At 41.9% G+C, this 26,721-nt stretch overlaps 1 protein-coding gene across 1 annotated transcript in view; it reads right to left on the bottom strand.

Annotated features, from left to right (window-relative positions):
* szt2 (SZT2 subunit of KICSTOR complex) overlaps positions 1-26,721 on the bottom strand; it is a 221,123-nt gene that overhangs the window by 141,974 nt on the left and 52,428 nt on the right. The window contains exons 27-35 of the mRNA XM_078560851.1: positions 23,753-23,800; positions 21,047-21,174; positions 19,990-20,251; positions 11,773-11,947; positions 11,224-11,316; positions 7,121-7,202; positions 6,140-6,436; positions 5,373-5,508; positions 3,658-3,774 (exon numbers count right to left, since the gene is read on the bottom strand). Coding sequence (XP_078416977.1) covers positions 3,658-3,774; positions 5,373-5,508; positions 6,140-6,436; positions 7,121-7,202; positions 11,224-11,316; positions 11,773-11,947; positions 19,990-20,251; positions 21,047-21,174; positions 23,753-23,800 — 1,338 coding nt within the window. The remainder of the gene's footprint in view (positions 1-3,657; positions 3,775-5,372; positions 5,509-6,139; positions 6,437-7,120; positions 7,203-11,223; positions 11,317-11,772; positions 11,948-19,989; positions 20,252-21,046; positions 21,175-23,752; positions 23,801-26,721) is intronic.

The following is a 26,721-nucleotide window of genomic DNA, read 5'->3' as shown; positions in this document are numbered from 1 at the left end:
TGTGTCAAGGAAGATGTGACAGAGGCAATGCTTATCTTGATCTGAAAATATAGAAGAGAAGGAAATCATAATACAACTAGGGTGATGGAGGAGGGTAGGAGGGGAGGGGATGTGTTTTGTAGCCTCCACAGAAAGATAAATGTTAACATGATTTGGCTGTCAGAAATGCCGATGTCCAGGAGCCAGGTATGTAACTTTGAAGGTGTTAAATTCAATCAAGTGCGGAAACAACTAAATGTAATGAATGGAGGGAAATTGTTCTGCAGTTCTTCATCAAAGTGGAACATCTTTAAAGGCATAGTGCTGAACATGCAGGAAAAGCACATTCTTATGGCCAATAAGCACTAACTAAACAAACATGGCCTGAAAGATATGGGTCTTTTAACCATCCCTTCTAGGCACTTGCATGCCTCCATGGTCGGCTCTGGACTGCATCCAGTGGCAAGTGGGCCAGCCCAACTTCACCCCACCTCCCCAGAACGGGGTGGGGCCCTTTTAAAGAAGATGGGTATGCCAAGAGAGAAGATTTCCCGTCTCCTCCACGAAAACACAGCCCGTTAATTCTGTTCCTCGCTCCACAGATGCTGCCAGCCCTGCTGAGAATTTAAAGGATAAATGGTATTTATCCCAGGTTTCTGAGAAAGGAAAACAAGGAGATTTGTGATGCGCTTATGAGGGAATCAACAGACACTGGGGGCTCCAGTAGATTGGAAACAGAGTAATTTGGTGCCTATATTCGAAAAAGCTGACACATACCAAACACAGGCAACTAGAGCCATTAGCTTTCCTTTCATTCCAAGTTAAATGAAACAATAAGATGTAAATTTAAGAATCATGATAGCAGTCAGCATGGATTCAGAAGGGGAAAATCCTGCTGTCCAAACTCCTGACTTCTTTTAGGAATTAACAGCCCAAGTGGAGTATAGGAAGCCTTATAATTTGCATTTTGACTTTCAAAAAGGCTGTTGATAAAGTTCCACTCAAAAGGCTATTAATTAAACTCAGAACTCTGAGGCTTGGGGGTAAAGTCTGGAAAGGCAGGGTAAATGACAAGGGCAAATATCGTTGAGACTCTACTGGGGAGGCAGTGACGTAGTGGTATTCTCACTGGACTAGTAATCCAGAGACCCAGGGTAATGCTCTGGGGACCCAGATTCGAATCCCACTACGGCAGATGGTGGAATTTGAATTCAATAAAATTCGAATTCAATAAAAATCTAATGATGTTCATGAATCGATTGTCGTAAAAACCCATCTGGTTCATTAATGCCTTTTAGGGAAGGAAATCTGCTGTCTTTTGGGAAAGGAAATCTTACCTGATCTGGCCTACATGTGAATCCAGACCTACAGCAATGTGGTTGACTTTTAGCAGCCCTCTAAAATGGCCCAGCTAGCCACTCAGTTGCATCAAACCTCTAAAAGGAACGAAACCGGACGGACAATCCGGCATCGATCGAGGCACCGGAAACAACAACGGCAAACTCAGCCCTGTCGACCCAGCAAAGTCTTCCTTACTAACATCTGGGGGCTAGTGCCAAAATTAGGAGAGTTGTCTCACAGACGAGACAAGCAACAGCCTGACATAGTAATACTCACGGAATCATACCTTACAGATAATCACCATCACTATCCCTGTGTATGGCTTGTCCCAACGACAGGATAGACCCAGCAGAGACGGTGACGCAATGATATACAGTCAGGAGGGAGATGCCCTGGGAGTCCTCAACATCGACTCCTGACCCCATGAAACCTCCTGCTGATTGCCATGTACCGCCTCCCCCGTCACCACCCACTCAGCTGATAAATCAGTACGCCTCATGTCGAATACCACTTGGAGGAAGCACTGAGGGAGGCAAGGGCCCAGAATGTACTCTGGGTGGGGAACTTCAATGTCCATCACCAAGAGTGACTTGGTAGCATCACCACAGACCGAGCTGGCTGAGTCCTAAAGGACATAGCTGCTAGGCTGGGTCTGCGGCAGGTGGTGAGGGAACCAACAAGAGGGAAAAACATACTTAACCTCGTCCTCACCAACCTGCCTACCACAGATACATCTGACAATGTATCGGTAGGAGTGACCACCGCACAGTCCTTGTGGAGACTAAGTCCCGTCATCACATTGAGGATACCTTCCAACATGATCAGTGTCACTACCACCGTGCTAAATGGAATAGATTTTGAACAGATCTAGCAACTCAAGACTGGACAACCCATGAGGCAATGTGGACCATCAGCAGTAGCATGGTTATACTCAACCACAATCTGTAAACTCATGGCCCGGCATATTCCGCATTCTACCATTACTACCAAGCGAGGGGATCAACCCTGGTTCAATGAAGGGTGCAGGAGAGCATGCCAGGAGCAGTGCCAAGCATACGGCAAAATGAAGTGTCAACTTGGTGAAGTTACAGCACAGGACTACTGGCATGCCAAACAGCAAAAGCAGCAAGCGGTAGACAGAGCTAAGCGATTCCACAACCAATGGATCAGATCTAAGCTCTGCAGTCCTTCCATGTCCAGTTGTGAACGGTGGTAGACAATTAAACAGCTCACTGGAGGGAGAGGCTCAACAAATAAACCCATCAAAAACGATAGGGAGCCCAGCACATCAGTGCAAAAGACAAAAGCAAAATACTGCGGATGCTGGAAATCTGAAACAAAAACAGAAAACGCTGGAAAAACTCAGGTCTGACAGCATCTGTGGAGAGAGAAATAGAGTTGACGTTTCAAGTCCCTATGATCCTTCTTCTACAGCTACAGAGTAGAAATGTGATGAACTTTATACTGTTTAAGGTGGGTGGAACAGGTGAAGCTGGATAGAAGACCAGCGATAGGTGGGGGCAAAGGTGAGATTGACAAAGATGTCATGAACAAAAGAACAACGGGAATGTTAATGGTAGTGTAAGGGCTAAAAATGGTGCCGATAGTGGCAAAGGTAAGAAAGCAGAATGTGATAATAGCAGAACAACGGTAAGCACTCTGAAAAGAACAACATGAACAAGTAACAGATGGCCCTTGTGGGGGTGGGTGGGAGGGAAGGGGGCAGAAATAAAGGATCAAAAATGGGATAGAAAGGGGGATAAACAAAGGGGATAAAACAATGAATAATAAAAATAGAAATGACTAAAAATAAAAAAAATTTTAAAAATAAAAATTAAGTTTGAAAAAAGGGGTTAAAAAAGATAGAGGAGAGTGTTTATGGTCTGAAGTTGCTGAACTCAACGTTAAATCCGGAAGGCTGCAATGTGCCTAATCGGAAGATGAGGTGCTGTTCCTCCAGTTTGCATTGGGCTTTACTGGAACATTGCAGCAGGCCAAGGATGGACATGTGGGCATGAGAGCAGGGTGGAGTGTTGAAATGGCAAGCGACAGGAAGGTCTGGGTCATGCTTGCAGACAGACTGAAGGTGTTCCACAAAGCAATCACCCAGTCAGTGTTTGGTCTCTCCAATGTAGAGTCCACCACATTGGGAGCAGCAAGTGAAGTAGACCAAATTGAAGAGGGTGCAAGTGAGGCCGATATTTTCCATTTTCAAAACAGTATGCTACTCATATTGACAATTCCAAATTAAAATAAGTTGTTTAAGTTCTGATAAAGTACTGAGCAACAATCTCAACTGGATGAATTATTTTTAAATCAGTCCTCAGCAGACTGTACCTCTCATCTGTGGTAGAAGTAAGTCGATCCATGTTTTGCATTATCTCATCATCAGATCGATATGATGATGGCTGTCCTGGTGATCGATTCATAGAGCTGCTGCTTTCAGATGTGTACCTTGGGATGGTGAGAATGTTTGCAAAGAGTTACAGACACAAAAGCATATTTAAAGTAATCTGCAATAGCACAGCTTTCCTTGGGAAAAATACTACAAAGTCAATGTAGCCTGAAATTGAGTGTCTCACACAGACATCTGCTCATGTCTCAGACAACTCTATAACTCATGCACAGCTTGGGCGGGCAAATGCATTTCCACTTATTTCTACACACCCGCCTACATAAGCTAAATGACAACGTTGCATTACCAGCAGTCTGATTAGTGAGCCCTCATGGTGGACATTTTTTAATAAGTTGTTTCCACTGGTTGGGGGACATTAACAAAGGGATACAAATTTAAGGTGATCACAAAAAGAATTAAGGAGAAGCTGGAAAAAATGCCTTTATAAAGAGGGCAGTTAGATTGTGGAATTCTTTGTTAGAAACTTGCTGAGCACAGTCCATTCACTTTTTTCAAAGGGAGTTCATTGCTTGAACTAAGAGGCACATTAGAGAGTACAAGGAGCAAGAAGCAGACTGGAACTAAACTAGGTGGTTCATATGGAGAAACGCACCAGTGAATCTTGATGGCCCAAATGCTCGATTTTGTGCTATAATATTCCATTGCCTTTTATTAAAAGCACATGGATTATTTGTTGTATTGTTTTTCAGAAGAGTGACCCTGGCTTTACTCCAAAGGAAGAATTTTCCCCCCTGTTGGGGGTGGGGGGGAGTGTGTAGGGGCTGGCACGTGCAGGCGTGCTTCCGATCGGCGCCGCACCGCCATTTTACGTGGGCGGGCCAATTAAGGGCCGCCCAGCGTGACATCTGCCAGGAAACGTTATGCGCTCCCTGTGCAGGCAGGGAGGAAGGTTCTCTAAGCCGGGAGTGTGTTTTTTCGCGCATGCACACAAAAGAGCGCACTCATCTCCCTGAGGCTAAGTGATGCCTCAGGGAAATCGGCGCCAAATTCAAAAATGGTCAATGGACAAAAATATAATTTCCCTGACATGTCCCCTCATGTGACACTGTCACATGAGTTGGGACATGGCCATCATTTTTATTCAAACTTTTATTATGCTTTTGAAAACCCTCATGAAACCTCATCCCGCCCGTGGATGAGGTTTCATGCTTTTTCTGAAGCCCGCCAGGGCTCCCTGCCTGCCCGCCAACCTTAAGGTTGGACGGGCAGGTCCATTAATTACTTCAATTAGTTTTTAAATGGCCTCAATCGGCTGTCGACAGGTCGGCGGGCGCACAGCTGATTCGGCTGCACCCCCACCGACCTGAAAATTAAAATGACGCGAGGTGACATCAGGAGTTCCGCCCGACGTCATCCCACGTCAGTTTACGTGTCGGCGAGCGGGCCCCACTGCCCGTTCGCAATATCCTGGCCCAAAAGTCATATCTTAAGCCTTATCAAGATGTCTGCCTTGGCTCAGTGGTAGCACTCTCCACTCAGAGTCAGGAGGTCTTGAGAGACTTGAGCACATAATTATAGGCTAACACACAAGATTAGGACCAAGGTGCAGTCTGCTCTTCCAGATGCAATATGCACTCATATCACTATGCACTCTACCTCTCAGACTTGCAAAACCGATGATGGACCCTTGACCTACCTGTGGTGGTTTACATGGGTAGGCATAATCTCAACTTCTAAAGGAAGAGTCAGCACAAAAATGTCCAAGGTGACAACTAGATCATTTAGGTCAATCGATTTGACTGGCAAGTTCTCCAGGCAGCTGATAATTTCACCTAAATGAAGATAGTGCAACAATTAGAAAGAATTTCCTGCTTTATAACGAATAACCAGTGGAATAGGAAGTCGATTCTCCAGGCAGAACAAGAGCTTTGCAATGTTCCAGATCTAACCTGCTGATTCTCTACCAAGAAACAGATAATTTACCAACCCCAAAGTATTTCAGACTCATCTGTCCCAGCTAATCTCAGCCGGACAATGCAAGAGATCCCGTACTTCATCAAACCGTTTAAGTGCACATGCTCACCACTCATTACTGGTCAATAATATGCACGGGGTTACACCTGAAATGATTGCCACTATTCACATCACAACATAAGACAATATTACTATGTAACAAGTAGAGTCACAATTACTGTGCTGAGTGATATGACCTGGGTTTGCATCTAAACCTCTCCTCATTAATGCTATGTCATCACAAGGAGAGATCAGGATGGCAGAAGAGCAGAGGAAAGGCGAAAGCCAACAGCCTCCAACTCCTAGATAGCACATAAAAGCCTGCCAACAGGGTTGCAGCCCATCCTTCCAACGGCAGATGCCACAGGGAATAGAAGTAAATTGAAAAATAGGCTCCAAGAATACATTATTATCCAAGTTTCTCTTTTAAAAGCTAAGCTCTTCACTTACCAAGGCAAGTGGGCAGCGACTCCACCGGTATGGATTCTACCGAGAATGGTCCATGGCACTTCTTCCCACCAAGTGAGCAAGTGAGGTGAACAAATAATGGTGGCATTTCCTGATCAGAAAAGTCTTGTTCATTTAAAGAATCTCCCCCAAGAACACTGAACGAATCATCATCCCTGTTCACAGTATTGGTATCTGAGAGCGAGTCTACATCCTGTAACTCCTTGTCAGATCTTTCCCGATATTCCACTTCCAGATCTGGATCACTCTCTGTCACTATACCACAACCAGATGTATTACCTATTGGAGTTCAGAAAATGAAGTTGCATTAATGTAAATATTGAAGTTAATTTATCCTACAAATACCTCAAAGCTTAGCATTTTAAATTCTAGCTGACAGCTACCAACTGAAATGGCTGTTTCTAGGTGCAAACCTGAAATGTTAGTAACTAAATTCAGGAATCATACCTGTAACGATAATATTTTTGAAGAAGAGTTGGTGCATGTGTTAGAACACTATTATTTCATCTCAGAGTTGAGTAGGAATCATGACTAGACTATTGTAATGACCATCTGCAATCTCTTTGATGATTTTGAGTGTCCCAGGGTGAATTCTGAGAAATTTTAAACCAATTCCCAATGAGTCCAGCTCTTAAATCTGCTCAAGCTGGAACTGTTGCTCTGACAATTCACAAGGATGGCTGCTTTTGAAAAGGAAAATTACATAATGATGTAGCAGGAAAAGTTTGGAGTTTGAAATTAAGTCTAATTATGGGCACAATTTTGGAATTATACTTGGCATCTAACTCACATTTCATTTAATCTGGAAGCAGTAGATGCAGAGATCAGGCACAATATTTGGAATAAATTCCATTCCCCAAGTTAATTTGTAAACTACCGATTCAGAACCAAACCATCGATTCCATCAATGAATGCAACTGGCAATTAAACCACACCATACTATGAAATTCCCAAACACCTTACCCTCCTCCCCTGCATTCTCCAACTCGGACAGATCATTTTCTTCACTCTGTTTTCGTTCCCTTTCATCTTGATAAGTTTCTTCCTATACATTTCAGAAAAAAGCGCAGTTAAGAAAATATCGATTAGAGAAGTTCTAGTTCTTCTCATTCATGCTGATAGGCATTTCCGTTTTTTTTTTAAAAAGGCACATGGCTTTAAATACAAGCCACTGGTCTGGGCCTTCTGAATGGGGATGCATCCAGAGGAACATGACTTCTGGCTCTATCAGAAATGCACCCCCCACCCCATCCCCACGACTTCAGCTGACTTCCCAGCTTTGGAGGCACTTGCAACCTGGAGACAAGCTCCTTGGTCCTGACTTGGGGCTGGGAATATTCCTTTGGGACCTGTTGCAGTGGAAAGAAGAGAACAGCTACTAAGTTTTTTTTTAAAAAAAACAATTTTGTGCTGCTGATAGGGTATGTGCTTGGCTATACTGAAACATGCTTACTGAGGCACATGACAATCATTCTCCTGAAGTCCTTCTCTGATTAAAGAACACTGCTGTCTAACAGACAACCTATGTCCAGCATTCCATGTAGTGGGCATTTCGCTAGTTACCATGACATCTCCTGAAACCCAAATTTCATACAATCAGGTCCATCCTTTTGTCTCATTTATTTATGGGACATGGCTGTCGCTGGCTAGGCCAGCATTTATTGCCCTGCTGAAAAGCAAATGGGGTGGAATTAGGGAAATATCAAAGCATGTCCCTAATCTTATTTCCAGCCTTGTATGCTAGAAAAGCAGTGGGATAAAGCCAGAAGGCCTAGCCCATTTGCAAAATAATACACATAGTTACCTCACCCTCATAACACAGCATCTTCTTTTTCGAAAAGAATTAACATGTCCCACAAATTTTGGAGAAAATTTTGGAAGATGGTTAAAAAGGAAACTAAATATCCAGAAAAAGGCAGAAAAGGTTGGAAATTATCTTCTGATGATTCTGCATCTTTGGTTAAACGGGAGCTGCGTGCATTCTTTTAAACTCCCTCTCTAAACCCCTCCACCTCGCTCCTTCCAACCCTGCCTTTTTCTTCTCATATCTTTTGTTTGATCTCTTCTAACCCCTAGTTTTGGCTGGTGCTATTTCTGTTTGGGTGTTTAACTATGTTAAAGGTGCTGTACAAGTTCTCCAAAGTAGTTGCAGAGCAGATTATATCAAGATTCTGAGAATTCCTGAGAATGTAACAAATAGGGAACAACACCTATAAATCGTACTTCTCCCTCCTTATCCCACCAACAATTTAACATTGTACGGTACACAGCACATCTAGAAAACTGCAATAAACTGATGTAACTCTTGTAAACTGCCAACTGAAGGAATCTAATGCAGGCTAGTTCAATACTGCCTCCTTCAATGGTATCTGCTTTCCTTGAATAGGAAAGCCAGCTTGCAATTTGAGGAGAAAATGAAAAGAAGACATCCTAAAGGGAGGACGAGGCAACCATGGCTGACAAGGGAAGTCAGGGACAGCATAAAAGCTAAAGAGAAAGCATACAATGCGGCAAAGAGCAGTGGCAAACCAGGGGATTGGGAAGCCTACAAAGACCAACAGAGGACAACTAAAAAAGAAATAAGGAGGGAGAAGATTAAATCTGAGGATAAACTAGCCAGTAATATAAAAGAAGATTGCAAGAGTTTTTTTTAGATATATAAAGGGTAAGAGAGAGGCAAAAGTGGACATCGGGCTGCTGGAAAATGACGCTGGAGAAGTAGTAGTGGGGAACAAAGAAATGGCGGAGGATCTGAATAGGTACTTTGAGTCAGTCTTCACTGTGGAAGACACGAGTAACATCCCCAAAGTTCAAGAGAGTCGGGGGGGGGCAGAGGTGAGTATGGTGGCCATTACCAAGGAGAAGGTGCTAGGAAAACTGAAAGGTCTGAAGGTGAATAAATCACCTGGACCAGATGGATTATACCCCAGAGTTCTGAAGAAGATAGCTGAAGAGATAGTGGAGGCGTTAGTGGTGATCTTTCAGGAATCACTGGAGTCAGGGAGGGTTCCAGGGGACTGGAAAATCGCTAATGTAACCCCCCTTGTTTAAGAAGGGAGTGAGGCAAAAGATGGGAAATTACAGGCCGATTAGCCTGACCTCGGTCGTTGGTAAGATTTTAGAGTCCATTATTAAGGATGTGATTTCAAAATACTTGGAAGTGCATGGTAAAATAGGGCAAAGTCAGCATGGTTTCATCAAGGTGGGGTCATGCCTGACAAATCTGTTAGAATTCTTTGAGGAGGTAACGAGTAGGTTAGACAAAGGAGAGCCAATGGATGTTATCTACTTGGACTTCCAGAAGGCCTTTGACAAGGTGCCGCACAGGAGGCTGCTCAGTAAGATAACAGCCCATGGTGTTAGAGGCAAGGTACTAGCATGGATAGAGGATTGGCTGTCTGGCAGGAGGCAGAGAGTGGGGATAAGGGGGTCCTTCTCAGGATGGCGGCCGGTGACTAGTGGAGTTCCGCAGGGGTCAGTATTGGGACCACAACTTTTCACTTTATATATTAATGATCTAGATGAAGGAACTGAGGGCATCCTGGCTAAGTTTGCAGTTGATACAAAGATAGGTGGAGGGACAGGTAGTATTGAGGAGGCGGGGAGGCTGCAGAAGGATTTGGACAGGTTAGGAGAATGGGTAAAGAAGTGGCAGATGGAATACAATGTGGGGAAGTGTGAGGTCATGCACTTTGGTAGGAAGAATAGAGGCATAGACTATTTTCTAAATGGGGAGAGAATTCAGAAATCTGGAGTGCAAAGGGACTTGGGAGTCCTAGTCCAGGATTTTCTTAAGGTTAACTTGCAGGTTGAGTCGGTAGTTAGGAAGGCAAATGCAATGTTGGCATTTATTTCGAGAGGACTAGAATATAAAAGCAGGAATGTGCTGCTGAGGTTTTATAAGGCTCTGGTCAGACCGCATTTAGAATATTGTGAGCAATTTTGTGCCCCATATCTCAGGAAGGATGTTCTGGCCCTGGAGAGGGTCCAGAGGAGGTTCACGAGAACGATCCCAGGAATGAAAGGCTTAACATATGAGGAACTTTTGAGGACTCTGAGTCTATACTCGATGGAGTTTAGAAGGATGAAGGGGGATCTGATTGAAACTTACAGAATACTGAAAGGCCTGGATAGAGTGGACGTGGGGAAGATGTTTCCATTAGTAGGAGAGACTAGGACCTGAGGGCACAGCCTCAGAGTAAAGGGAAGACCTTTTAGAACAGAGATGAGGAGAAACTTCTTTAGCCAGAGAGTGGTGAATCTATGGAATTCATTGCCACAGAAGGCTGTGGAGGTCAGGTCATTGATATTTAAGACCGAGATAGATAGGTTCTTGATTGGTAAGGGGATCAAAGGTTACGGGGAGAAGACGGGAGAATGGGGTTGAAAAACTTATCAGCCATGACCGAATGGCGGAGCAGACTCGATGGGCCGAATGGCCTAATTTCTGCTCCTATGTCTTATGGTCTTATAGACTCATGCATGATGTCTCCAGGTTTATTGCAGGAGGTGGGAGGGTGCTTATGAGATCAGTTTAGTTTCACAATAATCTTCACCATCCCGTAATCTGTGCTAGAAGATCCACATATAGTTGTCACATAAGGACAGGTTTGTGCAGTTATGATGCTCCCCAATGCACAAGTACCCTGCCAGCAGTCATCGTCACAACACTCACAATGAGAATGGCCATATGGATTAAGTACTGTGAATCCGCCATTGTCCATGAAACATCACCTGAATAAATTAAAGGGAAAAGTGGTGGAATAGCACATCCCTTGAGGTTTAACCCCATTTGTAAACATATAACGTTTCCAATCAGGCTTCAGAAGATATAACCACACAACTTTGCCAATCTGTCTCTCAATGCCCTGAACAAAATAGCTGATTTGCATATCTCATTGGGCATTGTCACAGTTTGTAACCATATAATATGATTTGTGACTTACAGTGCAGACAATCTGCATATCTCATTAGTACAGAAATTTATAGCTTAACATCATTTATTTTCTAAAGCCTCTGACTCAAATCCCAGTTACAGTGCATGTTTCAGGTCATTGCAAACTTGCCTCTTTCTTAGCTGAGGGAGGGCAGTAAAAGAAGTAATAAGGGTTTGAAGGCACTGTCTTGAAATGTTGTCGCCCAATCTCCAGGAATTTTTCCTGAAAAGACAAGTTGTAAAGCAAGAAAGAAGTAAAAACTGAGATCTACATGAAAATATACATTTTAACCACATTTACTGCTTTTAATTTTAAATATACTGTTCATCAAAAGATTTGCCAAGTGAAGGATCATTAATTAAGCAAAGTCATGGATAAACATAAGCAATTAGGTTAAAATCTAATAAATTCTTCACTCTAGTAAGCCCAGTGCTGAACATTGTTACTACAGATTTACAGAACCTAATTATTTGCATAAAGCCTTACCTATGTCTTATATCATCCCTTTAATTTTATATGCCCAGTTCACCTTTCTTTCTTCTTCAAAACATACCTCTGAATACTCTATCTTTAAGGATGGTGATGCACCCCTATCCATCCTCACTGTTTTAACGATTGCTCTATTGGCCTTGTATTAATACACATTACGGAAGTTGTTGCTAAATCTCATTGTAATACCTGAATGATTTTGTGCAAGTTGGGGTAGACCTCACACTGTTGGCTGGACTGAAGAAGGGATAGGGAAAATTCCGGATAAATCTTCTTCGCTTTTGGTTCTTCATGCGTTACTGGAGAGGCAACACTGGACTGGACGCTCTTTAAATCTTGCTCACTGAGGTCTTCAGTCTCTATACTAATAACAGAACAGAAAAGCATCAAGTAACTAGAATCTAACAAGACAAAGGTTACAATTACTTATTTGATTCTTTGCATGGAGAACAGATACATTTCCAGTCACTAACAAATACTAACTCAAATAATATGCCTTCTTTGGTATTCTTCCAAAATGCTCATTCTCCCATGTAAACTCCTGTGCATTGTATATTTTACATATGTCTGGCAGTGGTGTCTTTCACACCTGTAAAATGTTCGGCAAAATTTAATTCCATTAGAGTTGCCATATAAATACACGGTGGTGGTACTTGAGATCATCCAAAACTCTGCTACTTATGTTCTAACTCACACTAAATCATAGTTGACATTTCGAGTCTGTATGACCCTTTATACGGTCATACAGATTCGAAATATCAACTCTGTTTCCCTCTCCACAGATGCTGGAAAAACTCAGGTCTGACAGCATTTTCTGTTTTTGTTTCAGATTTCCAGCATCTGCAGTATTCTGCTTTTATCACACCAAATCATGTTCATTCATCACTCCTGTATCCACTGACCTAAGTTGGCTTCTGGTTAAGCAATGTCTCAATTTTTAAACTCTCACTTCAGTCCATTAATTCATGTCTCCCTATCTCTGTATTCGCCTCCAGCCCTATGACCCTTTGAAGCATCTGCATTCCTCTAATTCTGGCTTTTTGAGCATCCCTAATATTATTTGCTCCACCATTGGCAGCCATGCCTTCAGTTACCAAGACCCTAAGATCTGGAATTCCCTCTGTAAACATCTTTGCCTCTCTACAACTCTTTCCTCCTTTAAGATGCTCCTTAAAATTTACCTCTGTGACCAAGCTTTTGATCATCTTCCCCTTTCATGTGGCTTGGTATCAAATTTCTGCTTTATAATGCTTTTCTGAATCGCTTTGGTAATGTTTTATTACATTAACGGTGCTATATAAATACTAGTTATTGCTAGTGGTAATCTGACAAAGGCAAGTCATTAATAACAAAATCCTCTCTGATATCCACAGCCACCTTATATTGCTTAGCAAGACTGACATGGGATCAATAACTAAGAAAAACATCAGCATGATTAGTCACTGCTTCATCTCACAACACGATAATCTGTCAAACAAAGACAAAAAAAATTCTCACCAAGAGAATTTCCGTTGAGATATTTAATGTCAGTCATCACAGGTACCCCCAGTTCAAAAAGCTACCTTGTGATGGGTGGAGCAAATATGCATTTAAAATGATTCAGAAAATTTTAAGAAGAATTTCAGTTTACCAGGCAAGATAAAGCTGCAACAATGTCAGTCACGTTAACCTAATGAATAGACATGATTATCTAGTTAATGGTCATTTATCACTTTTAGATTTCAGGATCAGAACAGTGTTCACAGGGCATGTAACTCCCTGCTGAAATTTATGAAGCAGTAATGCAGTATAATTCAAATCACAGCAGCTGCTGTCAGTTTCATCGCCTTTTTTTCTCCAGTTTATTGCTTCAATCAAATTCACATATGGCAATTTAAAATTGTTTCATTAGCATGAGCCAACATCCAAGGCCAACAGGGAGACGTGGGGACTTTGATCTGATAACAATTGAACATAAAAACTGTAAAGACTGGATGGTCGCTAAGATCCAGAAGCAAATTTCACTGAAATCGTGGAGAAAGATGGACCAAGTCACAGGCCCGGTAATAGAAATATTAAAGACTTTTAAGATCATCAAAATAGGGAAGACATAGAGGCTTCCGCTTGTGGGAGAGACCAAACCTAGAGGTCATAAATATAAAACAGTCACCAATAAATCCAATAAGGAATTCAGGAGAAACCTCTTTACCCAAAGAGTAGTAAGAATTTGGAACTTGCTTAAACAAGGAGTAGTTGAGGTGAGTAGCGTAGATGTATTTAAGAGGAAACTACATGAGTACATGAGGAATAAAAGGACATGCTGATAGGGTTAGGTGGAGAGAGGTGGGAAGAGGCTCATGTGGATAAATGGCAGCATAGAATGCCTGTTACTGTGCTGTACAATCTATGTAACTCTATATAACTAAACTTTTTAAATATGCTAATGCATGCTGTCACCTTTCAGCGTTTAAGGCAAACGCTACGGTTTTATTTGAAATATTGCTCAGGACCAAAATATATTTCCATACCAACTATTTCTATAGCAATCCTAAGGGGAACAAATTACAACTCAGAGAGAAGAATGCTGCATAGAATTTTAAGTTCCACTGAATGCTTCCTCAGATTTCCTTTTTACTAGCTACCTAAGCACACATGGTAAATAATCACCATGTTCCTTCACTTGACAGTCTTTTTAGTCTTATAATTGTTGATATTCAATTACTTGCAGGCCTTCACTACTGCCCTCTTCATAATGATGACTACTCTGAAGTTTGTATGCAATAATTTATTTAAAAGTCTAAAAGTAAAGATATTCACTTCTATTTTAAAAACCTGCTCTATGTCAAGCTGGTACTTTGTTAAAACTGTATTTTTCAAGTACAACAGTGTTGATCAAACCATAGAAAATTACGGCGCAGAAAGAGGCCATTCAGGCTATTGCGTCTGCGCCGGCCATAAAAAAAAAGGCTAACCGTTCATCTTCAATCCCACTTTCCAGCACCTGGCCCGTAGTCTTGCAGGTTACAGCACTTCAGGTACCTTTTAAACGAGTTGAGCGTTTCTCTTCATGACCCCTCTAATCCTTCTACCAATCACCCTAAATCTATGCCCCCTGGTAATTGACCCATCAGCCAGGGGAAACAGGTCTTTCCTGTCTACCATAACTAGGCCCCTCATAATTTTGTACACATCAATTAGGTCATCCCTCAGCCTCTTCTGTTCAAAGGAAAACAAACCTAGCCTACCCAATCTTTCTTCACAGCTGCAATTTCCAAGCCTTGACAACATTCTTGCAAATGTCCTCTGTATTTTCTCGAGACCAATCATGTCCTTCCTGTAATGTAGTGACCAGAACTGTACACAACATTCCAGCTGTGACTAACCAAAGTTTTATACAGTTCCAGCATTACATCTCTGCTTTTGTATTCAATACCTTGTCCAATAAAGGAAAGCACACTTCTCTAGTTTGAATTCTATTTGCCACTTTTCAGCCCACTCAACCAAACCATTGATATCTTTCTAGAAACAATAGCTATTCTCTTCACTATCAACTACACTGCCAATTTTTGCATCATCTGTAAATTTTCTAATCATGCCTCCCCATATTTAAGTCCAAATTATTAATATACATGACAAACAGCAAGGGCCCCAACACTGAGTCCTGTGGAACTCCACTGGAAACTGCTTTCCACTGGCAAAAATATCCATTGGCCATTACCCTTTGTTTCCTGTCATTGAGCAAATTTTGAATCCAACTTACCACTTTCCCCTGTATCCCATGAGATCTCACTTTTCTGACCAGCCTGCCATGTGAGACCTTGTCAAATGCCTTACTAAAATCCATGTAAACAACATCCACTGCACTACCCTCTTCAATCTTCCTTGTTACTTCCTCAAAAAATTCTATTAAGTTAGTAGAGCACGATCGTCCCCTAACAAAACCATGCTGACTATCCCTGATCAACCCGTGCCTTTCTAAGTGACAGTTCATCCTGTTTCTCAGAATTGATTCCAATAATTTGCCCACCACTGAAGTCAGACTGACCGGTCTATAATTTTCTGGCCTATCCCTCACACCCTTTTTAAATATTGGTACAACATTTGCAGACCTCCAATCCTCTGGTACCTCACCTGATGTGAACTTCCAAGAACAAAATGTTAAGAATAAAAGTGAAATTGTTTTGACAGACCCCTACAAAACCATAATTATATTTTTGGCTTGCTTGCAGCACCCTTCATTAGAAGTGAACATTATTGCTTCAGTACATTTGTCAAATTATTGCCTTGAATTGTCTCCTCTATTCTTTGACCAAACTTTAGACTTCATATATAAATAAAAAGTTCCCCTAAACCACAAGGAAGGTAAAAGGGAAATAAATCCATCCAGGGACTCTGTCCATTTAAAAAAAGGTTTGGATTACATGCAAGTCAAGTGACCTCCTTTTTGCTGAATAAGATCTTGCTCTGAGCCGGAGCCTTGGCTTATTGACAAGAATAAGCAACAATGAGACCAAGAGCAAAAACTTGGATATGTACAGTGACCAACAATTAGTTCACAGCACAGGAAAAAAGAACTGAAACTGACAGAGTAAGTGGGAAGTGTAAAACCTGCTCATGTAAAATATGACATATAAAATTCTTAAGACGGCTTGACAGGGTAAATGCTGTTTCACCTGGCTGGAGAGTCTAGAACAAGGGTCATAGTCTCAGGACAAAGGGTCTGCCAATCAGGATTGAGATGGGGAGAAATGTCTTCACTCAGAGGGTTGTAAACCTTAGGAATTGTCTACTCCAAAGGGTTGCGGATGCTTAGTTGTTAAGTAAATTCAAAACTGGCATTGATAGATTTTTACATACTAAGATACTTTAGATACAACTGTGTTGCTGACAAGGCCAACATTTACTCACCCCTAATTGCCCTTGAGTGATGGTGAGCAGCCTTCTTGAACCACTGCAGTCCATCTGGTGTAGGTATACCTACAATGCTGTTAAGAAAGGGTGTTCCAAGATTCTGACCCAATGGCAGTGAAGGAACTTCAATATATTTCCAAGTCAGAATGGTGTGTGGCATGGGGGTAACTTGCAGACGCTAGTATTCCCATGCCTCTACTGCCTTTGTCCTTCTAAGTGGTCGAGGTCGCAGGTTTGGAAGGTGCCTTCGAAGAAGCTTTGGTGAGTTGCTGCAATGTATCACGTAAATGATACACATTGCTGCCATACTGCATCAGTGGTGGAGGGGATGAAGTTGAAGGTGGTGGATGGGGTGCCAATCAAGTGGGCTGCTTTGTCTTGGATTGTACTGAGCTTCTTGAGTGTTGGAGTCTCACTCCACCAAGCAAGTGGAGAGTTTTTTTTTATTTGTCCGTGGGATGTGGGCATCGCAGGCTGGGCCAGCATTTATTGCCCATCACTAATTTCCCTTGCTCCTAGGGCATTTTTGAGAGTCAGCCACATTGCTGTGGATCTGGAGTCACATGTAGGCCAGACCAGGTAAGGATTACAGCTGTCCTTTCCTAAAGGACATTCGTCAACCAGGGTCTTTACGACAATCGGTAATCGTTTTGTGGTCATCATCAGACTTTTACTTCCAGATTTCCAGTATTTCATCAAACTTCTGGCTTGTAGCTGGTGGACAAGCTCTGGGGAGTCATGAGGTGAATGACTCACCACAGAATTCTCAGCCTCTGACCTGTTCCTGTAGCCACTGTATTTATATGGTTAGTTCAATTAAATTTCTGGCCAACGGTAACAACCAGGATGTTGATAGTTGGGGATTCAGAAATGGTAATACCTTTGAATGTCAAGGGAAGATTGTTAATTTTTCTCTTGTTGGAGATGCCTGGCACTTGTGTAGTGCGAATGTTACTTCCCACTTGCCACAGAACTCCTTAAAACAAATTTTTAACCTAACCGCATGCTGTCTAAATTCTGAATGGGTTTTTCTTGTTAAAAAATACGTGTTCAAAAGTTCAAATCCCGAATTTAACTTAAAATTTTACTACTAAATTTATAGTTAGATCTTAGATTCCAATAAAAGCAGATTATGTTCAACACTGAGGAATCCAATGCTAAATGCTAGTCTCAGGTGGTGAGTTATTCTCTGAAGAATTCCCAGTCTCTGACCTGCTCTTGTAGTCACAGTATTTATATGGCTGGTCCAGTTCAATTTCAGGTCAATGGTAACCATCAGGGTGTTGATAGTGGGGGATTCAGCAATGGTAATGCCATTGAATGTCATGGGGAGATCGTTAGATTCTTTCTTGCTGGGGATGGTCATTGCCTGCAACTTGTGTGGCATGAATGTTACTTGCAACTTATCAGCCCAAGCCTAAATATTGCCCAGGTCTTGCTGCATATGGACATGGACTGCTTCAGTATCTGAGGAGCCATGAACGTTACTAACATTGTGCAATCATCAGCGAACATCCCCACTTTTGACCTTATGATGAAGGGAAGGTCATTGATGAAGCAGCTGAAGATGATTGGTCCTAGAGACTACCCCGAGGAACTCCTGCAGCAATGTCCTGCGACTGAGGCAATTGACTTTCAACAACCACAGCCATCTTCCTTTGCGCTAGGCATGTCTCCAACCCATGGAGAGTTTCCCCCAATTCCCACTGACTTCAAATTGCTAGTTAATTTATTCACCCCTCCCTTCATCCCACCACTGGTGGCGGAGCCTTTAGTCTTGTTCTCTGGAACTCCCTCCCTATATAATAATGTTTTACTGCGTAGGGGGAGGCCATTACAGCTTTGCCAATTCTCTGAAAGAGTTAGCCACTTGGTTCCATTCTCTTGCCCTTTCTCAATATTCTTATAAGTTCTTCCTTTTACAAATATTTATCCTGTTTTAAAAGCAATTTAATTCCTCTTTCACTACTGTTTCTCATAGTGTATTCTGTTGTTCCAAAAATAATTCTCCTAACCTCTTCCTTCATTTTTTGGTGATAATAGTAAATTTTTGCCTTCTAGTTACTCAGCAGTGGAAATAGTTTTTTTTCCAATAATTTTGAATATCTCTATACGATCTCCTCTAAATCTCCTTTATTTCTCTAGCCTCATAACTAAAACTTCAGGAGCCTCTTAGTCAATCTCTTCTATATCCTCTCTGCGCTTTTAACATAATTTCTAAAACAAGGCACCTAAAACCGGGCACAATATTTTAACTGCAGCTGAATCAATGATTTAGGATATCTCTGATGACACTATCAGTAGAACAATCAAATTAGTATAGGAAAAGAAATTACAATAGTTTGGACAGCACAGGCAGAGAGAAATTATATACATGTTTTTACAGTATTTAGTAAGTAATTTGTTACTCATCAGAAGTTAAAAAGTTTGAACTGTTAAGACGTGGCAGATGATGTGTGCCAGTTGGACCAAATCCATGAGGGAAACTTGGTCGCACTATAACAACAATTTTGCAATTTGTATTTGTTACAAGATGTGTGCACTGAATTCAGAAGTAATGAGTCCACCAAGACCTTTAGAGATTTAAAAAATTAGATTAAAATATATATTAACAAAGTAAAAGATTTCAAGCATATGCGTAAGGCTACAATTACTTACTACTATAACAAATCCTAAAATTCCTAATTAACCTGACTCCCAGTTACACACCCCCTTTAAGGCAACAGTCCAAAATAGATTTCAGATTTAAAACAAAATCAGCAAATTCGCACAACACCCACTGGAATTCCAAATGGCTTTCCCCAGCTTCAGTTACTTTACATAGCAGGCTTATGCACAAATGGCTGGAGGCTTCTTGAGGCTGTTTCACACACTCCTGTTAGATCTTACAAGTCCCTCTCCACATATAGCCTTTCAATCTCCTTTATACATGTTTTTCTCTCTCTAATATGTAAATTCTATTGTTCCATATGTCTTTGAAATTGTATCTTCCTCATAATATAAAAACTTTCATGTTGCTAATATTGTCAGTAGCCTTTGGGAAAAATAAACACACTCCTCAGCCTTGCTTATCTGGTTAGTTGTAAATAGATGAACATCCCTTTGAAATCCAAAAAATGCAAATTCCCTTCACACCTTACATGCTAAGCCAGCATCCATGTTTACTCATTAGCATTTCAAGCACATTTCTACACCTAGCTTCTTTTGATGCTTTCAAGCTTGCAGTCTACTTGACTCCAAAGGTAATTAAAATCATACAGACAGAACCACCTATACTTATACCCATAAACCTACTTTACAATAAACCAGAAAAATATTGTGAAAATTATTATACTTTCGTCACAAAACGTAAGGGATTACTTCAAGGCAAGATCTTTAATCCTTACACTGCTAACCTGTTACTGCGACCTATGAATCAGACCACATTGGCAGACAGCTGCTAAATACCACCGTCGGTCCAACCTAAATTAAAAATGTGCTAGCCGGGAGATAAGTTGACAACTAGAAACAGGTTACCTTGAAGTAGATGCAAGAACACTCCTCTGCAGTCTCTCATCCTCACGTTCTATTCCTCCAATCACAAATGTTGTAGGGTTGGATTCATGATCACTCCAAAGCTGCAAGTCATGACTTTCACGGAACAATCGGATGTGTCCACAAAGTGTCTGCAGAAAAGTGGTGATATCGATTTCCTGTAACAATTCCTCACAGTAGTCCATAGCTGTAAGTAGGTCCTGAGAGCTGATGTAATAAGATTGCTGTAAACTCCTAAATACACCTTTAAGAAGAAAAGAAAATTGCATTTTAAAGATAAAATTACACTCAACATAAACATCTTCCCCCTCACCAAAACTTTTGTGGTCTATATATGCTCGTTAAGGTGAGCGAAATCAATTTTGGGAATGAAAAACTTGCCCCACATTTTTTCAAACCAAGTAATCCCACATCAGTTAGTAAAATCTGAATAGAGTCCATGACATTTTTATCAACAAAATGGGAAAATGAGGATTACGTGGCAATAACAGGCAGATGTTGTGTTGCGTTTCCCTTCTCCAAAATGAAATGTTTTGCCATCAAAGTGATTCCTTTAAAAGCGTGGTGTAGAACAAGCATACCATTTAATTCTCCAAACTTAAACTGGCAGATTATATGTTAAAACCGCATAAGATTTGAATAGGGCCCCACCACCTTATCAGGGTTGTCTCAAAATCAATTAGCTGCTTCTAATTTTTCTAAAAGCAGCTAGTGATGTCCCTTATACAAGCCAATAAATAAGAATGTGAATTTTATATGGGGTGCAGAAGGTTTGCCATTTTTTTTAAATAGCAAACAGGCAACAGATTACAAATAAGAAGTCCTCACTAGACAAATTTCTGAAATTTTTTCTATATACATGGTTTGTAACATGTCATTATTCATTAGCATTTACATATATAAACACAGAGGAGTAATGTTCAAGTTTTGGACTATCCAACATCTTAAACTGCTGGCGTGAATTGGGGGTAATGGGTGTTGAGTTAATGTATCATCAGGGGGTAATATCCCCTTGGCAAGCCCTGATGACTTCCATTACCTTTTACATAACATTGGTGGTAATGCTCTTGTAGTAAGTTGCAGTAGTTGGAAAGCTCCTTGTTCTTGTGGAGATAGGATATTGGATCCGTCAAGGATGAGTTTGTCGGCCGCTCCTGTGACAATGATCTTAAACCACAGTATTAGAATGCAATTAGTAGCAATTAAACATGTTCCTGTCCAACTTTATTTGGATTTAGCTCTCACAACCAAAGCTCTTGTATCAGCACTATCAAACTCAATACAAATAAGAAACATTGTGGAGCAGCTGCAACCAATTAAAATAAGCATAATGATCTAAGACAAAGCAGAACTAATGTAGGGAAAATTCTTGCAGTAACTTATAGGTCACTAAACATCAGGTATTCTTATTGGTAACGCAACATAAATTTAACATCTGTTTTGTTTTAAAGTCTTTCAGTATTAAGTGTGAATCGACTTCAATAATGGAATAATAATAGTTAGTTATATAAGGATTCTGAGAGAAATGGTCCAGGCAGCTGTATTGTATTAGGGTAAAAAGGGTGGATTTCTCAAGTAAGGTTGATAAAGGAAAAACAACTGCTGCACACGAAGCTCGAGAGTTGTGAGAATTTCAATTTTGCAGTTAATGTGCCAGGTGAGATTAAAGCTACAAATATTTACATTTGAAAGATGACATTCAAAATAGGACAAATTTAAAAATTGTCAGCTCTCGTGTTAAAGCCGTCACACAAGAGCCATAGTGACTTTACACTAAACAACTACCACTGTTGTTTTCATTACAGGAATATTAATGGTACAAGGGGTTCCTTAAACATTATCAAAACACAACTTATCCAGTGGGCCAGAAGTCAAAGCACAATCTTTGTTCCAAAATGTATGGAGTGAAAGTTGCATTAAACTGCTCATTTCTTTCCCTGAAACCAGGTAATAGTAACAGTAGTTGTTTCCAGTGCTCCAAGCTTGCTTACCGGGGTACTTTAATGTATTTGCTCCACACCAAATGGCAACACTAGATCCAGCACCAGCAAACCTCCCCTGACCAATCAGCAAAATAAGTTTATGTTCAATACCAGCTGGTTCTCCATTAGTAGCATTTCCGCAAGCACAATTCTAAAGCAAGCTCAAGAAGGAAGGAAAAGAAACTGCCAGCACAGCCAATTCCATAGGTCACATTCTGGTTATAGAGCAACATTGGCAGAGACCAGGTGTCAGATCTTCTGTTCAAGCTTCCAGTTGGGACAGCACAAAAGGACAAAGAAAGCACTGAAATACATTTGAAAATTCAAAATCTATAAAAAAAAGCCTATAAATCAGCACACTTTCTATGGGGAAGTACAACCGAATTTTTACAACTGATTATATGGATGTACCAGCAAAGAAAACCACTGCCATCAAAAATGTATAAGTTTGAAGCTCACAGGGAGAAACAGGATTTTACACTGGCAGACTAAATTGAAATCTAGGGCTGGATTTTAACTTAGCTGACCGACCTATCAAAAGCAAGGACATTTAACTCCACTGAGTGTGTGTGATAGCACTGACAGGTTTCCCGCTCAGAAGCCAGGCTGCTTGACAGGCTTTGTTCCAGCCAGGCATGGAACAGGCCAGAGGATGTCACAGGACAAAGTAGGTCTATTCCCCACAGTCAGGTTGGGGGTGGAAAATTGATCAAAATCTCAATGGAGCAGAGGGGATTTGGACAGGAGATTGGTGGTTGGAAGCCAGGGGTTGGAGGCCACATGAGGTGGTCGGTGGGGAGATCAGAAGGGTTGAGGAAGGGGAATATCCAATCACAGGATTTGACCAAACTGGCACACTAGATCCAGCAGGTAACTGGAAAGGCACCTGCTTCTCTAGGATCCAACAGCCCTTGGCTGGATTTAGCTGTTGGGTTCTCAAGGCTCACAAGACCCGATGCTCACAGTTCAATTCAAAATACTGAATGACGATGTGACTCGCAGCCTCGTTTTAATACTTAGAGTGCCAATTCACCTTCTTGGAGCAGGTTGGTTGCTCACCTCTATCCCACCTTTGTTAACACTAGCAGTGGGTGGGTTGAAAGCAAGTCGATGTCAGGATTCAGATTTTTAACACTTCAGTCCCCCATCCAACCAAAACACACCTGTCTTTTTGGGGGTTAAAATACTCCCACCCAGAGTTTCTATTTGTTTAGATTCAATCTTTTGACATGGAGCAGACAAATCAGTCTGAGAGATTTTAGTTCAACAACCTTGACAAAAAACAAAGCAATTCAGCTTGTACATCTGAAGGTTTTTGAAATGCTTCACAGCAGAAAGCAGCAGGCTGGTATTACCCCTGCACACTTTAGAACATTAGTTCAGTGTCCTGGCTGGGGAAAGTTGCTGGTTAAATTTATAAGAGGATTGGAAGAGGGAAAAATATAAATATTCCTTCAGTCAAAACACCACCAGTGGCAGGGACTCGATCAGATTGTTTGCTACCTTTTCTGTTAGGTGGATTGTGGTACCTGGAGACGTTGAGAGGAAAGGAAAAGGAGATAATGAAACACAATAAGAATGTTATAGATGAGAACAGAACAGTCGATTGAAATGGGAAAAGGATTGGAACATGAACATGCAAGTCACCCAGTAGCAGAAAAGAATATCCACTGTTACAAAAATCAACCCCTTAACCAAAACTATCAAAGCATGTCCAGCAAGCAGTGAATAGGAATCAGGGCTTCAGCTGATAGCTTTGCTACCTGTTTTTCAAATCCTGATACAGTTCCCAGGAAACACTGTCTTGAGATCTAAATTGTCCAAAAGAGGAGGAAAGAAAAATGCACAATCAAACCAGTCTCTTTCAATCCAGGCATGAGCGCCTCATCAATCTTAGCTAATGGAGAGGCAGAAAAAACTCAAAAATACACAATTGGCAGTCCCAGTGGCCTTGATATTAAAAAGTGAAGATGACTTCTAAGCTGGGGTTGGGGTGGAATTACATGGGTGAAACCCAGAAATGAAGTCAGCTCAATGGATTTTCTGATCTCTGCTTGATTGAGGCAATAAATTTTGACTTCCGGATTCGGTGCCTCTACAGCGGGTCTGTTGCACACCTGCATGACGTGATCTCAATTGTTTCAAAGGATAATGGAAAAATGGGATTTGGAGGAGCTAAAAGGTGTTTAGGGTGGGTGCACAGAGACCATGGGCAGTACCCAGGTTTAATGATGCAATCCTGGAATTACTGCTGGGTGCAGTCAGGAGCAGCAGGAACATACTTTTCCTCAACAATGGGAGGAAAAAACCTGCAGTGCTCAACCAAGGCAGCATGGTTGGGGGTGACTGAGATGAGCAGCAGAAACATGGTGCCCTGGTCTTGGATGCACTGCAGGAAGCAATTTAATGACTAAAACGGGTCAGGAAAAGTGAGTACATTTGCTGATTCACCTGTGATTCATTCCCCACCCTGCTGCACCCCCAACCCCCCACCCCCCCCCACCACTGCACCCTCCCCCACGCCGCACCCCACCACACCATCGACTTCATGCTGCCTTGTCAAGCAGACTCCATCACATCACTTTTCACACCGACTCGAATTTCAGCAGTACCCCACCTTCTTGCATGCTGCCTACAGGCCCATTTATCCCACCATTGTCACTCACCCCAATCTTTAAGCAAAATGATGCACCTGTCTCATACTCACCCTCACCAAGTGCACAGCAACCATCAGGTGATTGTGACCTTCAATCACTCTCAGGTCTGTTCTATCACCTCTTATAGGAGGAGAGCACAAAACACAAGGGAGAGGACTAGAGGTGGCCTCTCACAAATAAACCAACTCTCAGGTACAGAGGAGGATGGCATGAAGGTAAGTGACAGATCTGCAACCTTCTCAAGTCGAGATGGAGCAACTGGGAGCTCGCAGATGTCTGGTGCCAGAATTATAGATATGTCTGACACATATGCTGACTTTATTTCATCAACGATTGAGAGATGAGAAGATTGAATATGGTGATTGTCAAGATTGTTGCTTTGTCATGACTAAAACCATACCTCCTTATTTTGGCTCCCAAGGCCTTCAAACAAGTGCCGCTGGACATACATGAGGATGATTCTTTAGAGGACCACATTCTTCAAGGGTGCACAGTCACAGCACATAGAGCCGCATACCAGTGCAAATACTTGCACTTTGGTGAGTCCAGTTAGACACTTAGCTGAGGTTTTCGACTGGTGATGTATAATTCACAAGTGAACACTAGCAGATACTGGTGGCAGGGTCAGCTGTGGACAGTCCACGTGGAGGCACAGTCCTCTCCAAATTCTGTTCAATTGTATACAAATGGTGATCCCCAGGAGCCATCATTGAGAAGGATAATCCTAGAGGTGCATCAGCAACTTAGCCAGGTACTGACTGAGGTGCCACACACAATTTTCATAATAGAGAGGATGAAGGTGCCCAATATGACCACTAGTAGATTGGTAGTGTAGGGATTTGCGAGAATATTTGCCATGGAGGGGGTGGCTGCCACCATGAAGTTTCAAGCATGACTCTCAAATGAGACCTTGCAAGCCATGATCATGACCGTAGATTTTGGATACCAACACGTCTGCTGCCTTAGACAGGATGAAAAACGCCTTATCTGTGGCATTACAACGTACTACTTTTTAAAAAATTCATTCATGGGATGTGGGCGTTGCTGGCTAGGCCAGCACTTATTGTCCATCCCTAATTGCCTTGAGAAGATGGTGAGCTGCTTTCTTGTGGTGTAGGTACAACCACAGTGCTGTTAGGGAGGAAGTTCCAGGATTTTGACCCAGCGACAGTGAAGGAACGGCGATATATTTCCAAGTCAGGATGGTGAGTTGCACGGAGGGGCTGGTGTTCCCATGCATCAGCTATTCTTGTCCTTCTAGATGGTAGCAGTCATGGGTTTGGAAGGTGCTGTCTAAGAAGCCTTGGTGAGTTCTTGCAGTGCATCTTGTAAATGGTACACACTACTGCCACTGGTCGTCAGTATTGGAGGGAGTGAATGTTTGTGGAAGGGGTGCCAATCAAGCAGGCTGCTTTGTCTTGGATTGTGTCCAGCTTCTTGAGTGTTGTTGGAGCTGCACTCATCCAGGCAAGTGGGGAGTATTCCATCACACTGCTGACTTGTGCCTTGTAGATGGTGGACAGGCTTTGGGGAGCCAGGTGAGTTACTCGCCTCACGATTCCTTGCCTCTGACCTGCTCTTGTAGCCGCAGTATTTAATATGGCTAGTCCAGTTCAATTTCTGGTCAATGGTAACCCCCAGGATGTTGATAGTGGATTCAGCGATGGTAATGTCATTGAATGTCAATCTTCACCAAGTTGGTCTGCAGTTGTTGGAGTGATGTCGAGCTGATCTAGGAGAGGGACTGTAGTGAAAGAGGTCATGGAAGTGGGAATTTCACTCAAAGCATTCTCACTTCTCATTTATTGCCCACTAGCCAGTAACTGACTTGCTGAATTATCTCCCAATGATCGAGTCAGCTCTGGCACAGGTGCAGGTGGATGAGGCAGTCTTTGGCGGGGCCCTCAGGAGCTTCAAAACCTCGAAGGCTTAAGCCAAAAGCATCTCAAAATTGAGGGCAGGGCTCTCAGCAGCTTGGCTTTATCATTCAGGATGCACCACGTAAAAGTGCTAAGAGGCATAAGTTCAAGAAATTAAAATTCACCAAGGGTGTTTGAAGAACTGCTGTGTTCTTA

This window comes from Cetorhinus maximus, chromosome 17 (assembly GCF_964194155.1).
Source record: "Cetorhinus maximus chromosome 17, sCetMax3.hap1.1, whole genome shotgun sequence".
Lineage (NCBI taxonomy): Eukaryota > Metazoa > Chordata > Chondrichthyes > Lamniformes > Cetorhinidae > Cetorhinus > Cetorhinus maximus.
Note: the sequence above shows the minus strand (reverse complement) of the source record. Positions and strands in the feature narration are given on the sequence as shown.